The sequence below is a fragment of the Semicossyphus pulcher genome, unplaced genomic scaffold, assembly GCF_022749685.1.
Source record: "Semicossyphus pulcher isolate SPU_LCO1_2020_fin unplaced genomic scaffold, fSemPul1.0.p SCAF_16, whole genome shotgun sequence".
In the NCBI taxonomy this organism is placed as follows: domain Eukaryota; kingdom Metazoa; phylum Chordata; class Actinopteri; order Labriformes; family Labridae; genus Semicossyphus; species Semicossyphus pulcher.
The window spans coordinates 22,130,971-22,149,613 of record NW_027211670.1 but is presented as its reverse complement, the minus strand read 5'-3'; the positions used below and the strand labels follow the sequence as shown (position 1 = coordinate 22,149,613).

General features: G+C 39.2%; 1 protein-coding gene and 2 non-coding genes across 4 annotated transcripts in view; 2 read left to right on the top strand and 1 right to left on the bottom strand.

The window, feature by feature from the left end:
• Positions 1 to 189: 189 nt before the first annotated feature.
• Positions 190 to 304, bottom strand: LOC138594064 (U5 spliceosomal RNA). The gene has a single exon (XR_011308358.1). It is a non-coding gene; the product is annotated as a U5 spliceosomal RNA (small nuclear RNA).
• Positions 305 to 1,153: 849 nt separating this feature from the next.
• LOC138594066 (U5 spliceosomal RNA) lies at positions 1,154 to 1,268 on the top strand. The gene has a single exon (XR_011308360.1). It is a non-coding gene; the product is annotated as a U5 spliceosomal RNA (small nuclear RNA).
• Positions 1,269 to 4,936: 3,668 nt separating this feature from the next.
• arhgap27 (Rho GTPase activating protein 27) overlaps positions 4,937 to 18,643 on the top strand; it is a 29,866-nt gene continuing 16,159 nt past the window's right edge. Inside the window, exon 1 of one of the 2 annotated variants that reach the window (XM_069664327.1) lies at positions 4,937 to 5,740. In XM_069664327.1, coding sequence (XP_069520428.1) covers positions 4,979 to 5,740 — 762 coding nt within the window. In that variant the 5' untranslated portion in view covers positions 4,937 to 4,978. Of the gene's footprint in view, positions 5,741 to 15,354; positions 15,561 to 18,643 lie in introns of those variants that run through there. The other variant, XM_069664328.1, reaches the window with a different exon arrangement.

Genomic DNA, 18,643 nt, shown 5'->3' with positions numbered 1-18,643 from the left:
CATCACACAAAACTAAAATTATAAGGGGTATTAAACAAGACTTGGGGAATCAATTAAGAAACAACCACAAAACGAGGCAATGTCAAGTGTTAGAACTTATTACCAAACTACTCAAATTCTGTATCTTCATATTATCAGACACAGATATTATTAATGTCTTACATGGGCTTTATATTTAACAGTAGGGGAAGCCCCGCACTAGGCAGGGCATCAAAAAATTAGGTTGAACTCTTAATGTTCCTCTCCACGGAAATCTTTAGTAAAAGGCGAAAGATTTATACGATTTGAAGAGAAACAAGAGTGTACTGAAGATTAAGGGACAAAGTGTGCAGAGTCGTTCTCCGACGTACCCACTACAGTCACGGTGTCAGTGTACCCATAAAAGAAGCTATATAATGTACGTTGAATAAAAAGTATGTGAACACGTGATGAGATTTGAATACAGAAAATAAGAAAAACTAGTTTACTTTTTCAAATAAAAATGCTTATTTTTTGTGTGTAACGGAAGGACACGAGACCTTATCTTCAGTCAAAACTTCGCCTAGTCCGTTTATTTATAGAACAAGAGCGCCTGTTGATGGCATACATTTTACAGATCTTCACTTTTGGGTCTGTTTTATCGTCTGAAAATGCTTCTTCGACCCTTTGTCCCCTTGAAGATGACTCAATTTAGACCGGGAAATCGACGAAACTTTAGAAGAGCTACATCAACACTAACTGTTATAGACCGGGAAACTTTTTGTGCTAATACGGAAGCAACTCCATTTTGACGTACAGCGCATGCGTATGGTTTATACAGTTCTTTTACGTCCGTCTAAAATTGTTTTAATTTACATTTTTAAACCAGTTGGTTTTTTTGAAATTGTTTTATTTTGTTCAATCGAAAGGCCAGCAAAACTGTCCAAGTACCGCGAATAATCGAGATTATCGTTCTTGTACCCATCATGCACCGCGCGCAACATCTCAAATGTTCGCAAATATATATATATATTGGAAACTAATTTATCTAACTTACTGTAGTCAAACCAATTACGTCTTCACATACTTTTATTATATACATCATACATAGGTACTTTTATGGGCACACTGACACCTTCACTGTAGTGGGTATGTCGGAGAATCACTCGGCACACTTAAACTTTTACTCCTCAGTACACTCATGTTTCTCTTCAGATCGTATAAATCTTTCGCCTTTTACTAAAGATTTCCGTGGAGAGGAACAATATGAGTTCAACCTAATTTTTTGATGCCCTGCCTTGTGCGGGGCTTCCCCTTCTGTACAATGAAAAACCCAAATAATCATCGCTATCACAGTCATGACTTCGTCAGCCGTGTCATCCGTCGTGATGATATAATAAAGTATTATCGGCAGTTACAGCTGTTTGAAAGCAGGGCATTTAACATTTACAGTTACAGGGCTAAATAGATACTTTGTCACTTTATACACACAAACTGATCATACCAGGGGTGTAAGCAGAGAAAACAAGAAACGGAAATGATAGAAATTGCTATTATTTGCAGCCTGTATGTGTAACTTGTCAATTAGTTGTGATTTACAGACGTTTAGAAGCGAATACGCCCAATTTTACAACACCATAAATACACAGAAAATTAGTGTACATGTGATTTAAAAGCATTCTTATGATATCAAGAATACCTCAAGTGTAAATTTCTGAAACGTCATGTTTACTGGTAAAATAAGTAAAAATATATATTGATTTTATAAGTCTACTAACATGCTATTAAAGTCAATCTTATCTCCATAAAAAGAGGGCCAAAAGGGATGGATTTAAATTCTTACATCACCAGATTTGTGATATACCTCAACATAATAAACAATTTTCTAAAAAGTTTCTGTGAAAAAAACTGTTGATTGTTTTTGACTCAAAAATCCAGCAGAGGGCATACACGTGCTTCACATCTGACAAAGCAGTGCCCGGCTGACAGCAATAATAAATGCAAGTACATATAGAAATCGATGGACATTAACTGTGGTTTTGTTTTACAGTCATAATGGTTTCATAATTTATTCAGTTGTTAAAGCTTTCCTCTTCTCTCTTCTTTTATGTGCCTTCTGTTCTTCTGCTTAAAACAATACTTTAAAAAATATTTTTTTTGTGTTATTTTTAGTTTTTCTGTGATGTAATGTCAAAAACGAGTCACCACTTGATCACTTTTTTCCTTCCCACCCCCTGTCAGTGAGGTGCCATAAAAAGAATGCACAAATATCAATAGTACATTGGGAAGTATGATCAGTCACACTTCCCATTTCTTGTGGCCTTTAGTGCTGTAATGTATCACTGGGTGCCTCTCTTTGGTAGAGAAACACACACTCAAACACACACACACACACACACACAGAACAGGAAACAAGAGTGCGGTAGGTATAAGAAACAGTACATGAAGACAGCAGCAGTTTGAGCTCTACGACTCCGGCTGCTCAGACACAAAACTGCTTCAAGGACGATTGAGAGACGTTCAATGACGGGAAATTTATGGAAACAAAATCAGGCAAGTAGACAAGTTATTATCCAGCACTGGGGCCTCATGGGTTCGACAGCCTGGGACATGATTTAACTAATTGTTTAGTCTGTTTTTAGATTGAGAATGTGTTCTGATTCATTTGTGTCGCACGGACTTTCCCTTCTTTTTGTCAAATGACACTTTTTTTCCAAATTCAACAGGATATTGTTTGTCAAATCCAACTGTCATAGAGCTCAGTAAATTATTTTTTCTGTTATTTACTTTAAAATGTTTTTTATTCAATATTGCATTTTTAACTGCAAAAAGGATGTAAACGTGAATAAGGTCACTAACGCTGGTCTTGAAGATTTAACAATTTGGCTACAACAAGAACACAAATAGTAACTTTACTCATGAAATAGTTGCTAACAACAACATCTTGTTATTTTGTATCATGTTTGCTGCTGCTGTATGACACAACAAAGAGCTGTAAATAATAATCCAAGTGTTTCACGGCTAAAACAAGAGCCTGATGAGACAAACTGAGATTGCTGCGTGATGCCACTCTGATGTCGAGTCGAGGTTGTTGCAGGCTTCCTGTGTTGTGGCGAGGCTGATGCTGTCGTGGTGTGTAACTTTAGATTGAAGTTGTCTTGCAGCAAATGGAAGCGACTTCCTGTCTATAAGCAATGTATTTTACCTCTGTCAGCTTTAAGTTCTAACGCTTAACTCCAAACTGCATGACTCCTGCTGTTAAGGAAGCATTCTTGTGATAATATCAAGCACAGGGATAGATGACTGTGCCAGAGCTGGATTTGACTTAAATATTTCAGGTTTGAAAACAAAGAAAGGAAAAAGACTATAAGCCATTTCACTATATACAAAGGGACGCAACATGACAATTTAAATTTAAAAAATAACATAGATACGCAATACGAAGACAAACAGCTACAAATACAAAAGACAGAGACAGAAAACTACTACATAGAAACCCAGAACAACTACAAGAATTAGGGATGCACGATATTATCGGCATGTTATCGGTATCGGCAGATAATGGCTTGAAAATGCCATATCGTCATTTTTCTGCCGATAATTTCCGCTGATAAAAAAACCCTTTAAATTTGCTGAATGCTCGATATCCCTTAAAACAGCAGGATGTAATGCTATGACATAACCTGTGCGTGCGCGCACAGCCTGCACCACGCCTCTTTCGTCAACCGTGAAGACGGGTATAAGATGTCTGCGGTACAGGAACAGTTTTAATAGCCTATCAGTCTCATTTATTCAACACCGCGAAAAAGAGTACACTATTTCTCTGTTATTTCAGTTGGCCTTAATCACTGGACAGTTGTACAATGCACTTAGTTTCATAGGATCCCTTTGGACAGATTTCATTTTATGTATTTGTTTTGGAGGTACAATGTGCCCTAGTTGTAGCTGTTGTCAGGTTTGTCTCAGGGAGAGCTTCATCCCAGCCTGTCTAAGTTGTGTAAATATTACAGTTTTATTTGAAAGAAAATGAAACAAATAAATAAATATGGTAATTTGTACAGACCCTAAGTTTAAGTGCTTTTCTTATCTTGCCCAGTGAATGTGTACATTTTGAAAAGGACTGTATTATGTTGTTTCTGCATCTGCCAGTGGGCCACTACAATAAGAGTAGGCATGATATCAATTCCACCAGAGGGGAGACTTGTTGTGTTCTCTGCAATTAGGTGGAAAAAAACGCGCCTAATATATTGGAATTTAAATCGTAGATCGGCAAAAAAGGGTTGGAGAATATCGGCATATCGTATATCGGCAAATAATTACTAACAAGAATGCAAAATGACCACAAAAACCAGACACAAAACAACCACAAGAGACATGAAATAAAAGCTAAGACACAAAAACGACCACAAACCGGCGTGAGGCAGGCAAGAGACAAAAAAAAAAACTACAGGGAAGTAGTACAACAACAGGAGAAAGTACTACAAGAAAGCTAGAGGCTACAACTACAACAATGCAAAATGACTACAAAGACACAAAAGACCGCAAGAGAGACTCAAAGGATCACAAATATATCTACAATGATACACACAAAAGATCAAAGAAAGACTACAGGGGTCCTAGACAACAACTAAAATATGCACATTGACAAAGAAACAAAAACTAGCTACATAGAAGAACTACAAAAATGCAAAATGACTATAAATAGACACAAAAAGACACCAAACAATCATAAGGGCACACAAAACAACTGCAAAGAGATGCAAAATACACAGAGATGCATTAGGACAAGAAAAGAGACAGAAAACTACAACAACGCTACACAGAACTACAAAAATGTCCTGCTGCTATGTAAAGCGTCTTGTTTTGTTTGTCAATAAACTGTGACGGCTGCCCAGCATACTGTTCATAATCACTTCTTCTTTAAACCAAAATTAACTTCTCACTTCCTCTATTTTCCAGCTCCAGGATGTTGACACGGCATCTGCGTTAACACACAAACCACACACATCTCTACTGGAGCATGGAGCTTGTGTCAGTGCAGTACAACTTTGAGTACACAGCGAAGGACGGACGCCTCGTGTCCATCAAGCCGAATGAGAGGTACATCCTGCTCTCCAAGAGTAATGAGCACTGGTGGCACGTCCGCAAAGACCCGCACAGCAGGCCGTTTTACGTCCCTGCACAGTATGTGAAGGAGGTCTCGTCGCTTTCTGCAGACTCTGCAGGTTCTAATGAGCTGGATTCACCTGAGTGTGACACTGACAACAAGCCGGTGGATGTGGTTGATATAAAACCAGCTAAGACATTTACTCGGGATAGTTTAAGAGAGAAATACCGGTTCTCCACTTTTGGTTTATGTGACGATATACCAGATGTGAAGCTCTGTGAGACTCCAAAGAAAGGACTAAATAACAGCTTTGAAAACAACCTGGATGATTTAAAACCAAACAATACCTCCGCACCTCTTAATACTGACATCATGCAACTGTATGCAAAACCTCATCCTGCACCAAAGGTCAGGAACAGACAAAAACAGTCAGAAAGCTCACAAGAGGATGAAAAAATACAACACCCACAGACTCTTCTGCAAGATGAGGATATAGACTTTCCTTTACCTCCTGATTCACCCATATATGACACCATACCGGAGATTAATATAACAGAGTCTGAGTCTGTGCTGCCCGCTCCTGTTGCTTCAAATGACACATTAATGTTCGAGCAGCAGGATTTGGATCAAACAACAGAAGCAACTTCTTCCACAGATGCTCTTCCAATTAAGCAGGTATGGTTTTCATGTAATATCACTGTTATCATACAATTCTCACTCCTACATTGTATTTTTACAGCCAGTAGAGGGTGTAGTCTTATCATGTAAAGATGTACATTGTCGGCTTTGTCTACTACAGTGCAGTGCCTATACAAGTTTCCATCTTTTAAACTCTTTCAGTATTGAATAATGAAGCTGCTTTTTACACAAATCAACAGAAAAACGCACCTCTAAAAGGTGATCCTACTTAATCACAAATATAAAACTCACTTGACTTGTTTGCCTTTAAAAGGCCCTATTTAAGAAGAACCACTGCACTTGGATATGATTGATACTTAAAGAGCAAACAAGCTACATATGGCACGTGCACAAACGTTTACCTGCTAATTTGTGCTCAAATAAAATATAACTAGATGTTAAAGCTCCTGTGAGGAGTTTTCTGCAGGTTTTGAAACAGCCTGAAATTAATTCTGATGACTCTACATGAGCTACAAAAGCAAACCAGACCATCAGCGACAAGATTGATTATTTCCATATAGTTATTTTTAATGCCTGAAACTGCTGGTGTGTGGTAGGTGTCAGACGAAGCGATGAACTGTACGCCGCCTTTGTTGACATTTTCCAGAGCAAAAATCGAAAGTGGTTGATATATAACGGAAGTGCGATGAGGCTTTTTGTTAAAAAACACCACGTAAGCATGTACAGGACAACATCAGCAAAGAGAGAAGAGTTACGGCTTTGTCCACAGGTGACGCCAAACTCAACACAAACCGAAAGTTCTTCACAGGAGCTTTAAATTACCAATAAAAGCTTCAGCACTTCTTCTTCAACGGCTTTAAGTACAATTAACCGCACAATAAGCCAAATGTCTGGTATTTTCTAGAATTTTTTTCCAAAAGGCACCAGCAACACACAAGTTCATTAGGCTAATATGAGTTAGCTGAGGTGACACCTAGCAAACAGCTAATAGCACCCACTATTTAAAGCAGCCCCTTAAGTTATGAATTCAAAGTAAAATTAAAACTCCATTCAAAAGAAGCAGCACACACACACTGATGCAGTTCACCAAGTTATAACATCTCTCGTCAAAACCCGGCAACTACATTACCCACAATGCATATCAAGCAGAACGTCTGTTAATTGGATGCGCTCTCCTGGTTGCGGCTAATGTAGCCTGTAGCCGCTTGCAAAAAAAGAGGACTTATAGAGGTCTTGCACCCACGCCCCTGGTATGCAAAGCTTTAATGCTTAATATAATTAAAACTTTAGTTGTATAAAGATTTATCACCCACTACAATGGTCAAGAATGGGTTTATTATTTGTGCCAGGCTTTAAACCATTAGTAGTTTAGTAGTTAAATATGTAAAAATGATTTGTGAATTTGTATTATAAAATATAATCTTGAAAGCAATTCAAAGTAAAAGTAAAACTCCATTCACAGTTAGCAGCACACACACAAAACAAACTGACATATTCATTTCTTACGTTTTCCTACCCTGTCAAAACCCGGTAACTACATTACCCACAATGCAAAGCCAATCAAGCAGAACGTCTGTTATTGGATTGGATGTGCTGTGCTTGTAATGTAGCCTCAAGCAACTAGCATAAAAGATGAGTGAGCTTAACGTGTAAACGTACTGCTTTTTTTTAGATCAACAACCCTGTCACCTGTGTCTTTAAATGTTCAAACTTGCAGTCCCCTCCACAATTCCAATTATTTTTCCCCCACATATTTAGAAGAAGTCCGCAAAATATCAACAGAATATTTAATATTAGTTGTTTCCCTTAAAGTAGCCTACACTACTTGAGTTAATGTTCTTGTTACTTCCCACCACTGATTAGGACTATTTTAAATGATTAGTTTGCCGAAAGTTAGCTTGTTGCTGATTTTGACACTTTCTGCAGTGAAGGTCCTGTCTTGAAATACCGTGTTGGTTGAGTTCAGAGTATCTGTGCCAGCTCATCAGCATATGAATGGCTGGCCGTCCCCTTCATGCCATCTCAATGGTCGAAAAGAGGTGTTTCTATCATGAATACCTCAGAAAAAAGCAGCTGATTCAAGATCTGTTTTGCTCAGCGAAAGTTTCTACGGGCGTGGAGTCACTTTTTACCGGGTGTGTATGGCTTTAATATGAATGAAAGTTAAGTTCAGAGCACTTTGTGTTGACTTTGTGTCTTGTTTAGAGGCGTGTAGATTGTGATCAAGCTGTAGTTGGAAGGAGTGGGAGGTGTTTTTGTTAAAGGGCTTGTAAAAATGCTGCGTACAGCCAGTGATGTAAGTCGAGAACAGGTTACAAACAGGTCGTGTCGGCTTGGTGACTTCTTCTGAGGAACTGAAAGGGTTAATCCGAGAGCTCCAGCCAGCCACTCCCAAACCTCCAGCTGCTACCTGGTTTCCCCAGCACCGATGGCTCTCCTGGGAATAAAGAGTAACCACACCGCTGGGAAACGATGAAACATTTGTGAATATATTCCTCCTGTAGCCTGCTCTCCTGTTGGATGCAGTTTAATGAACATTAACAACAAAAACCTGTAGTTTCAGGTAAGTTTCACCGCCATTGTTTTCTGCACCTGTTGCAAGGTTACGAGCCGGTTCGTGAAGGGGAAAGTGTTTGATAAAGCTGTGTGTGGCACTTCGAGTCATGTAATGGCTGTAGCCTCTCCCAGTATAACCAGTGATTGTGTGTGCATCATAAACCTGTAATTACCAGCACAGTTTGTTGCTTTAGTGGGAGTGTAACTTTAACGCAGTTACAAACACGTTAATGTTAAAATTCCTGCATTTTAAACTAAACTCGTTAAAATCCGTGTTTCTAGCATGAATGAACCCCACACTTGTAACAGGACTGAGGACGTGCCAGGACCCCTCAAGTGCACTAATTCTCCCCCCACAATGGAGGGCCATCTCCATGGTGATGTGAGGGGTCTGGCCTGACTCCCAACAAGCAGGGCTTTAGAGTTCTCAGTGCCAGCCCTGCCATGCAGTTGGCGTGTGTGTGCATATGTAATGTGCAGAACTTGCAATTAGCCCAAATGTAGGTCAGTTAATATCCAGGGTGCGTAATGAAGGTTATTCTTTGGTCTCTAATGGGATGTTAAGTTTGATAAGTGGATGACGGATCCAGCTGGGATTGGGAGTCCAAAGTTTGGTTAGTATTTAGTTTAAAACTCGCAGGAGTGGTGCCTGGATTTAATTTATGGTGATGCTTTGCTCGTTTGTTTTTGATTATACTTATGTTAGGCCTTAACAGTAAGTTACTGCCTTGTTTGTAGCTATCTTTGGCACCAGTGTCCTTGCAAGATCTTTCGTTAAAGGATAACTTTGGTATTTTTAAACCTGGGCCCTATTTTTTTTTTTTTTACAAAGTTGGGGCTCGAAATCACTCAGGAACAAAAACTTTTGGAATCTGTTCTTTTGGGGCACTGGTTCCCGATAAAAGTACGTCCACTAAAAGTGCTTGTTTTTGCCACTGACAGGCTCTGATTGTTACTCCAGGTGTCCGACAACATTACAGAAATGATCCCAACAAAGATCGTCCTGTTTTTAAAGAGTAACATCCTTTTTGTGTAGCAAGAAACAGAAGTCTTGCTCTGAAATCTCGCAGCTGGTGACGTTTCACCTGAACAGGACAGTGGAAACGTGAGTTAGAGTTGGAGAGAGGATTTGTTTACGTAGAGTGCCAGAAAGAATATATTTCAAAAGCCATGGCTGAATATTTACCTGATTTCGACGATTAAGATGAGGCATTTGATTTCAGCCCGAGTACACGGACGAAGAGCTCATAGAAGCTGAAGAGAGAAAGAGGAGCGAGAGAGGGGGGCAACAGGCAGAGGAGGGTGAACCGGCTGCCGTCGGAGGCCATCTATAGGGCCGATTCCAAACGTTTTTGTTCCTATGAGTCATTTCAACCCCCAAATTTTTAAAAATAGGACCCAGGTTTAAAAATACCGAACATATCCTTTAAGGTTTAAGCCTGGCCACTAATTGGAATAATCAACTAAAAACACCCTGAGTCGACTTGCATAATGCCAGCTGAATATCTGTGCTTATGGCTGCATCGTTGTACAAAGAGCAAAGCAGGAGCAACAGCATGACAGTCCAAATACTGTTAACATAGCCCTTCAGTTTTTATTGTTGGTGAGTTACTAATGCAGAGGTCTCCGTCTCCCCAAAACAAACAGACATGCTGATTAAAACCATAAAAACGCAGAGTGTTTCTTGGACACTTTTGAGGGATTGTGGGGCTGTGAGCCGAGCTGTCGCTAACTTAAGCTCACTTGCAGAATTAAATCCTTTATTCGGCTAAAGGATATAGTTGTTAAAGGCAGTGATGGGACTTGAAACACGGAGAAAGTTGATGGCAAGAAATATGTTGACATCTGGGCGGCAGCCTATCTTCTTCCAGGTAAACAGGAGACTCTTGTAGGGTGCTATAGGAAGTTGGTTGTGTTGTTGAAGAAGGAAAACATGAGGGAGTAGTTGAAGCTGAGAATGGAACAGCCAAATCTGATACAACTGATAAAATCCTGTGATGAATATTGAAGACATGTCCAAGCGATCTTAATCACTTAGTTTAGATAATGGCCACAAGGGGTCCAACGTCCCATTGATCTTTGGCAGCTTAAAGAACAGTGAGCACATGCTTTCTGTTCCTGTGAACATTACAGCCCTGCATGTGTGACATTCTGGCCTTTAATCTTGAGCAGACGTTGCTGTTCCATATTTTAAGAGGAACTGAAGCTTCATCGAGAGCACCTCAGTCATTCCAGCTGCTCCGTGAAACAGACTAAATCAAATGCCAAAAAACTGCTCCAACAGGTCGTGTGAGTGTCTCGCTCTCTACACGCCTGCTTGACTGAGCACATGAGTCCGCAAAGTGTAAATAAGAACAGGTGCATGCAGCCGTAGCCACCTGTTCTGAAAAAACCCTTTCATCTTCGCTTTTTGTGATCATCATGTTGTACAAACACTTTGGACACTGATGCATTTTGCTCTTTAACCAGAAAAGCTGCAGGAATGAGGCTTGTTCTGTGTGAGCTTTTACAAGCAGCCGCTGCTTCATACAGGTTTGTGTACATTTTTTTATCTGAACTCTATGTTCTGTATGCACCTCATATGAGAGACGTTTGTGCTTCTCATTAAGCACAATTAGATTCAAGTCAACGAGTGAAGCATCCAATTTTCTGCAACAGTTAGAGCTAAAAAATATCAGTGATTTAAAACCAATGCTTCAAGTTGTTCCTTATTCTGGTGGGTGGATCCATCATATGTCCTCGCTCATTTACATGTAATTTTGTAAGGAAATAAAATAAAACAAAAATAATCTTGTTTTTTTTGCACAAATGGAGAAGGACAAATGTCTTTTCCAGCTGCCATCTTTGTTTGGATTAGGGAATACAGTTTCAACTTGAAAAACAGGTTACATTTTAATCTGATTTTGTCAACAGAGACGTTAAAGGTGTGATTGTTATTGTATTACATATTATATTACTGACTCTTATTGCAATATTCCTTTAATCATATATTCCTGTGCTGAGGTAGACCCCAGCCCATTTGCATCGACTGCAGCTGTTTCGAATTGAACTAAATAAATAAAATTAAATTCTTGTTTAATCAAATAAAAGCAGTATGATTAGATTAAAGCCAGTTTATCAGGTTGCGACTGCTCTTATCCTTACTAAGAAGGTAGTGGGAAATGACATGTCTTCATGCTCAATTTTTTAATCTAAAAAAACCTTAAAGAGCAGCTCCTGTCATCTTTTCTAACATATAAAATTCTCTGCTTAAAATTATAAATTGTGCCTGATATGTTTTTTCGACTATGACGTTTAGTTACCTTGTAACTGCCATCGTTTAGTGGCGACTTGTTGAAACTTAGCTAGCTTGAAATGTAGTAATTAGTAGTAGTGACATTAACCTTAGTAGTCAGTAGTGAGTTTGCAAAAATTACAATGGTTACAGCTGGCTCACACATCGTCGAAGTGGTTGCCATAGGTTACACATACTGATATGCACAGCGTCACCACGTCCATTAACGGGATTGGCTCCTTAGGTTTGTGACATCTCAAACCTGCCAATCTGAACACGTGTTGTTCAGCCTGTCCTTGGTACACTGCAGTTTAAAAGCAGACAGGCCCAGCCATGGAGATGACTGCTCATGTTGTCCCTGATATGTCTCGTAGCACATGAAGAACACCACATGGAGATGTTTACAAGGTTAAACACTTGATTCTCACTGCAGGGAGTCATTAAGAATAGACGGCCATGTTTTTAAGAGAGTTTCAGCCAAAGTTGTTGGGTATTTATTTTTAGATAAACTGATGCTCTACTTAGTCGTTTGGATGTCAGGGTAAAATATGGGAAGCACAAACTTCAGCTAAGCTGGAGTAAGAGATGAAAATGTCCACAGATGGTGATTACTGGATTCAGGATTGTAACGTAGTGCTCACACCCAGCATGCAGATGAATGTAAGAGAAAGCAGAAAGTCTGCATTTTTTGGCCTCGTCTTCATGTCCTTCAGACCGTCTTATAGACCTTTACAGAGCACTGTAAAGATAATCTAAAGGAAGCCTCGGCAGCTCTTTGTCAAGAGTTGCATGAGTCATAAGCACAGGAATGTCTTTTGTGTCATTACTATTTATGAAATGTTTTTGTAGAGTTATAATGACGTACTTTATTACCTGATTGGTGTTTTGCAGCAGGTATTGGAGCAGAGCAGAAGTTTTCCAGGGTTACACATCACAGCTGAAGTCTAGACAAACTTAGTTTGTTTGCATGCCGACTGTTTTTTCTTGCACCTGCAACCAAATGTGAAGGTGGCATCTTTGCAAAAGAGTGGGGTTTCCATTTGAAGTTTCCTCAGAGAGCTTTGCAGCAACTGGTACTAAAATATTTCCCCCTCCTCCTACACAGACAACGTTTAACCTCCAGAGTACGAGTGGGAGGAATCTGTCATGAACAAGCAATATCAGCAGGTTTTATACATCAGCATGAAGAAACTCCAAAGATAAGAACATGATGAACTGATGGATTCCTCATTTGGGTTTCTGGAGTTCATCCTGGACACTGGGCCATGAGGATTGTGATGTAAGAGGGGGCGGGGCCTGATGGATTCAATAGCCGGACTGTGTGCTTTGTGGTGTGATTTGGGCCCCAATTTGGTTCCCCATTGTTTGATTGGATGAGTGCTAATGTGGTTAAGTAATCAGGCAGATTGCTGCTTCATGCATTTCTGAGGGCAAAGAGTTGTCTGCACATTGCTTCAGGATTTTCATGCTGGTTTAAGGTTTTAATGCTGTTGTTTAAAAGTATTGTTACTCAAAAGCATTTGCATGTTCCTCCAAAAACAAGCTAAGTACAACTCTTCTTAGCTTTAGCAAAAGATAACCCCCGCAAAAATGTTCTCATAACTCAAAAATCTAACACAACTTCATAATATTTACAACTTTTTTCCCTTCAGTACATTTGAATTATAGACTTTATATGAGAAGGGGACGTAGTGAGTCATTTGTTTGTCGACTACTGTTTTAAAGTTGTGAGATTGTCATCACCGTCTTGTTCTTTAAGGTGAGGTTAGGTTACTTTTTGTCCCCGCAGGTAGATTTGGCCTACAGTGAGTGAGTCACACAATCAGCAGCACAAGACAGACTTGGTAAACATGATACACAAAGTGAGGACAGTGCTCAAGACTAAAAGGGTATCCCTTAGTTAAAACAAGATAAAAATGTACTATCAATAAAAACAAGATTAAAGAAAAGAGAATGCCAAAGTCTCACTGCCGGTCACAGCGTGTGCATGTGCCCAGGGCCAGCAGTGACAATATTTGGACGTTGAGCTTGAGAGAATCTAGGGGTTAGCACATGCTAAGTTCATAGCTATTGCCAGGGTGCAAGCAAGGTGAAACTGATATTTATTTGCATGCAAATTTTTGCTAGTGAAAAAAAACTGCTGTAAACAAACTGCTCTGAGTGTACCCCTTTCCCTCCTCTTAAGCCGCTTTCCCACTGGTCAAAAAAACAGCTAACACACAGCTTTTTTGCTGAGTGGGAAAGGTTACAATTTGCATTCAGTCAAATGACTCTGCAGTAGACCCGGGTAATTATCACCTCGGCTCCGATCGGCATTGATGGGAACACAAACCCTGTGTCGACATGCTAATCTCTGCCCCCCTTTTCGTTCAGCATAGTGCTATGACGTGCACTGAAGTTCCGGTCGCTGTCCCATAAATACCGAACAACATACAATACCGAATTAGTTCTTTGTTTCGTGCAAGATGCAGCAACACTGGAAGAGAGCGAGGTGAGAGATCTACGTATGATCCAAGGGAAAGTTTGTTGTTCCCCTGTTTCCAGCGCGTTTGTGACATCAGACGGTGACGCAGCACAAAATAGGCCGAAAGGAGTATACTCCACTGGCAATGGGAAAAGTGACAAGCAGCATTTATTAGCAGGTCTTCCCAGGTCTTAAAAACCTGCGTCAACATGCTGATTTTGGTAGGACCATACGACAGACATACCTTGCTCTATCGTCAGTTTTACTGTAAATGAGGCGATAATTTACTAAATGAACATCATGATGTTTTAAAGAACACAAACCCATACTCAGGTCATAATTCAACTGAAAAATAAAGCAATTTTTTTGATAACCATACTCAAAATCACACTTCTTTTTGCAACCAGTACAGTCGCCCCCTGTTTGCCATTAGAAGCACTGCAGGTTCAAGGCACCTGGTGGCTTTTTCTACTCCTTATATACAGTCAAAGTACCTGCCGGCAGACTTTTCAGTCCAAACACAAAATGTAAAAGTTTTTGTTTCTTACAGGAAGCATTGGTTCACCACACCCGCGATGCATGTTTGAAGCCAAGCAAAGATGTCGCAGTACGAACATGAAAGTTACCAACAGTTAGCCTCAGACCTAATTTGAGATTAACCCCTGCCCTAGCCCACAAAAAACAGCCACAAATTTACCCGCCTGCTGTCTGCAGGCTGGCTAACACTGTCACATGCAGAAGGAAGTTTCGATTGAACAATTGGCACTCAAACCAGACTTCCTGTTTCAGGCGTTCACTCTGTTTTTAAAAACATGTGTCATTAGAACAGTGTTAAAAAAAGACAACCTCTTTCATATTATTGTGGGAAAATGTTGCTTCCTTTTTTCCCTCCATTTTTAGATTGGTGACCTCCTGTTTGAGAGTTGGATGCAGTCACTTTAAAGCAGCAGCTGCACACTTGGAAGAAAAAAATAAGTACTCTTACTAAAGCATTGTTTCCATTGAGGCGGTTCCTTTCTGATCATATGGCGCTCACAAGCAGGAAGTAGGTTGAAGTGCCTTGTAAAATTTAGGTTGCACACTCTATCTAACCCTCTTCTCTATCTTGTTTTCATTGTCTCTTTCTGCTCTTGGCTCTTAGTACACACAGACAGTTACCCTCTACCCCCCCTTATCCTGTGCACAGGAGTTCATGCATGTGATCACACAAACACAGATGCTCACACACACACACACACACACATCTCACCCAGTCCTCGCACAGTCCCTTCCTGCTACTATTGTAACAGAGCTCACAGTTCTCCTTTCTATCTGGGCTGCAACTGTCACAGCTGCTGCAGAGGAGGATGTGTGCGTGAGGAGGTGTTTATGAACGTTCCTTTAGCGCCTCTCTTCATCAGAAGCTTATAGACCGTCTTCACATGCTCGAGTTCGATATCCTTTCGTTCATTTGGATATATGGCTTCTGTATATAGAACAATAACAGCATGATGGACACGTACTCCAGTGTTTGGTCAGGTCACCAGGCCAAGCGGGGCTTGACTCTGCCGGTGGTTCCTCAGGTATGTTATCGACGCAGCTATATTACTACATCATAAAACATCATACTCTGTGGTTAGCATGCTTGTTATTATTAGCATATGTTAATATGTTTTGATAACCGTTCCGCTTCCTGCTTTACACACTACCTCTGCTTGTGTATCTTCCTGTACTGAGTCAAAATAGTGACTGAAAGTGCTGGTTTTGATGTTTTAGATTTTTAGGATGTTAAAAAACCCTTTTTACTTAAGTTTAAGTCTAGAATACGTATTTCTTTAGCTGAAAGACCAGCAAATGAGGTGACAATTTGAATCTGACACGTGTGCTGTCAGTCGGTTCCTATCACAACAACCAGACCAGAAACAGGTGTCAGGATGAGCTATGTCATAATGATATGCGTTAGGTAGCAGCGTCACGTTTGTTGACATCTGCAGAAAATGCCTATTTTTATCGGCAACTACCAATTCTTCATATCACAACCAGACCAACTGTTTGATTTGTAATAACTGATACACGTTATACAATTCCTGTCATATAGACAGATGGATGATGATGGTTAGGGCATAAAGGCAGTTGGAAGAAGCTTTCAGATACTTAAAAACAACTCAGAACACATAAGGATGTTTTAACAGTTGATAACACATTATATTATAGTGTCAAAAGTAGAAGTAGATGTAGAACAAGCCCCCTGCGAGTGATAGTTGTATGTATGTAATCATTAGATTGTTAATGATGCATTAATATGTGAGCAACATTTTGTTCTTGTAGCTGGTTGAGGTGAAGCTTTTCTAACATGTTTAAGGCTCCTTCTAAGAGTCACAAGGTTATGACAAAGAAAAAAATAATTAACTCTTTTTCTCCCAAATTGACCTTTGTCATCGGCTACTCTCTCCCTCCTCATGACGTCCAGGACAGAGACTGTGTTCCTGTGCAATATAAGGGAGAAAGGGCACAACTGAGGCTATGAATATCTAGTCTCTGTAGCTATAATAGTAATACCTAAAAGTGGTCGCAACAAGAGTTTGTAGTCTGCACTACAGCAACCTTAGCAAGAGTAAAGAGTAAAGCTTTTTTGTTTGCTAAACAGACAGCTAATATCAACTGCCATTATTGTAGCATCTTTGCTAACGTAAATGTTAGAAAACAACAGAAACACTTACCTTAAGAATCAAACAGGTGCGGTTTAATAAGAATTTGTACCCATTAATTTTTTGCACCTGTAGAAAGCAGAAATTAGAATGCAGTGATTGTACATCTAGCTGTAATTGCTTGCTAACCAGAAGCTAATATAAACTGCCATTAGTGTAGCATCTTCGCTAACGTAAGTGCTACAAAACACTTAAGAATCAAACATGTACTGCTAAAAGAAGAATTTGTAGCCTTTATAACTTTTTGAACGTTAAGTACAGATATTTGACCGCAAGTAATTGTCTAGCTGTGTTTGAAACATATGTTAAAGGGACTCTGTCAACTCCATGCTAATGGTGCTAGCATACCAGTATGCTAGCAGAAGCAGACATAATTCTGTTTTGGATTCAAAAGGTAGATGTCTAGCATCACATGAAAAGGGCCAAGAGTTTTTTTGTGATAAAAAGATTAACTTTATTAAATTAAACCATTTGAGTTTAGAGGTAAAAGATGTCTGTGGTGGAAATGCTAACAACTTTGTTTTTTAAAGGGGTCACATGCTAAAAATGTTTGAAACTTGTTTAATCTGAATTTTATTTTTAAAAAATGTCACACTTTGGTATATATCATCCTAAAAGTAGTGTAGTAAGAAGTATGATTAACCACAAAATGTAAAACAAAAGTACCTCAAATTGTACTGAAAGCCACAGTATGTAACTTAACTTAACAGTCACTAACAGTTTATCAGTCGATTGAATTCCCCCACATTTCCCATGAGTCTCTTCTGTCCGTTCCTTTAAATACACCATCTTTTGGTCTCATCTGAATGAGCTTAACATAGTGTAACATTAGCACAACTTTTATAAAGTCAGCAAACAGTTTCAGTAATGTAATTTAGACAAAAACAACCAACTCTAGAGCTAATATTTGGTAGCATTAGCCACTTTAAGAAACCTGTCATACAGACTATAGCGGTTTAAATAGAAGTGAACTTGTACGCAACTTAGTCTGACGTATTTGAATGCTACTATTCAGTAGTAGTGTTCCCTTGAAATTGATGACAATCAATCATGTGTTGCATCATAGTATTTATTGATATGCATCTGCTTGTTCTGTTTCACTTTCACTGCTACAGGACAGGGATGTTCCAGCATAGCTATTTCAGAGATCAATGATGCAGCTGTTTCATTTCCTCTGTCTGTCTCTTTGCAGTCGTTGTGTGCTTCTTTGGAATCAATGTTTCAGGGTCAGTTGTCTGGCTGTCCGCATCGATTGCCTCACAGTTATATTGACAGGAATAATGAAGCAAAGTCAGCAAAGTGGTAGCATTGAATGGACGGATAAAAAACCCCCACAGCTGATAACGAAACCGCTAATGTGGAATTTCTCTCCTCTCTTTGATATATTGAAATCTTTATTCACAACTTTTATTTTATCTCTTAAGCTCTGCAAGGAAGAAGAAGTGCTCGAGGTATCAAAATCAGTCTCAAATCACAGTAAAAGCATCACTGTGATATAAAAGTACTCTATTACAAGTAAAGTAAAAGCAAAGAAGTATTATCAGCTTTTAATACTTAAAGTAAAAACAGTATGAGGTCCTTTGATGGTGTCATTCTGTACTTTATGTATTTTATTAGAGGATTATTATTACTCATGCATGTCAAGTAGCATTTTGCTGGTATGCTAGTTTGAGGTGGAGCAAATACTTTTATCTGCCTTATTCACCAATGTGCAGTTTAATCTGTAAACTCAAAACACATGACGGTGTTTCTGGATATAATTATGTCCTAAAAATCAAACAATCATCAGCAACAATACTGTATTTAGACTATTTTTTATGTAAGTCAACATGTTAAGAATAGAACGAGCATTGCAGGTGCTTGCAACATATTATAAAAATAATGCATTGTTTTTAAGGACTTTAAAAGGATGAATTTGTACTTAAATTGTTGACTTATTCTTAAAACATTGGATTTTT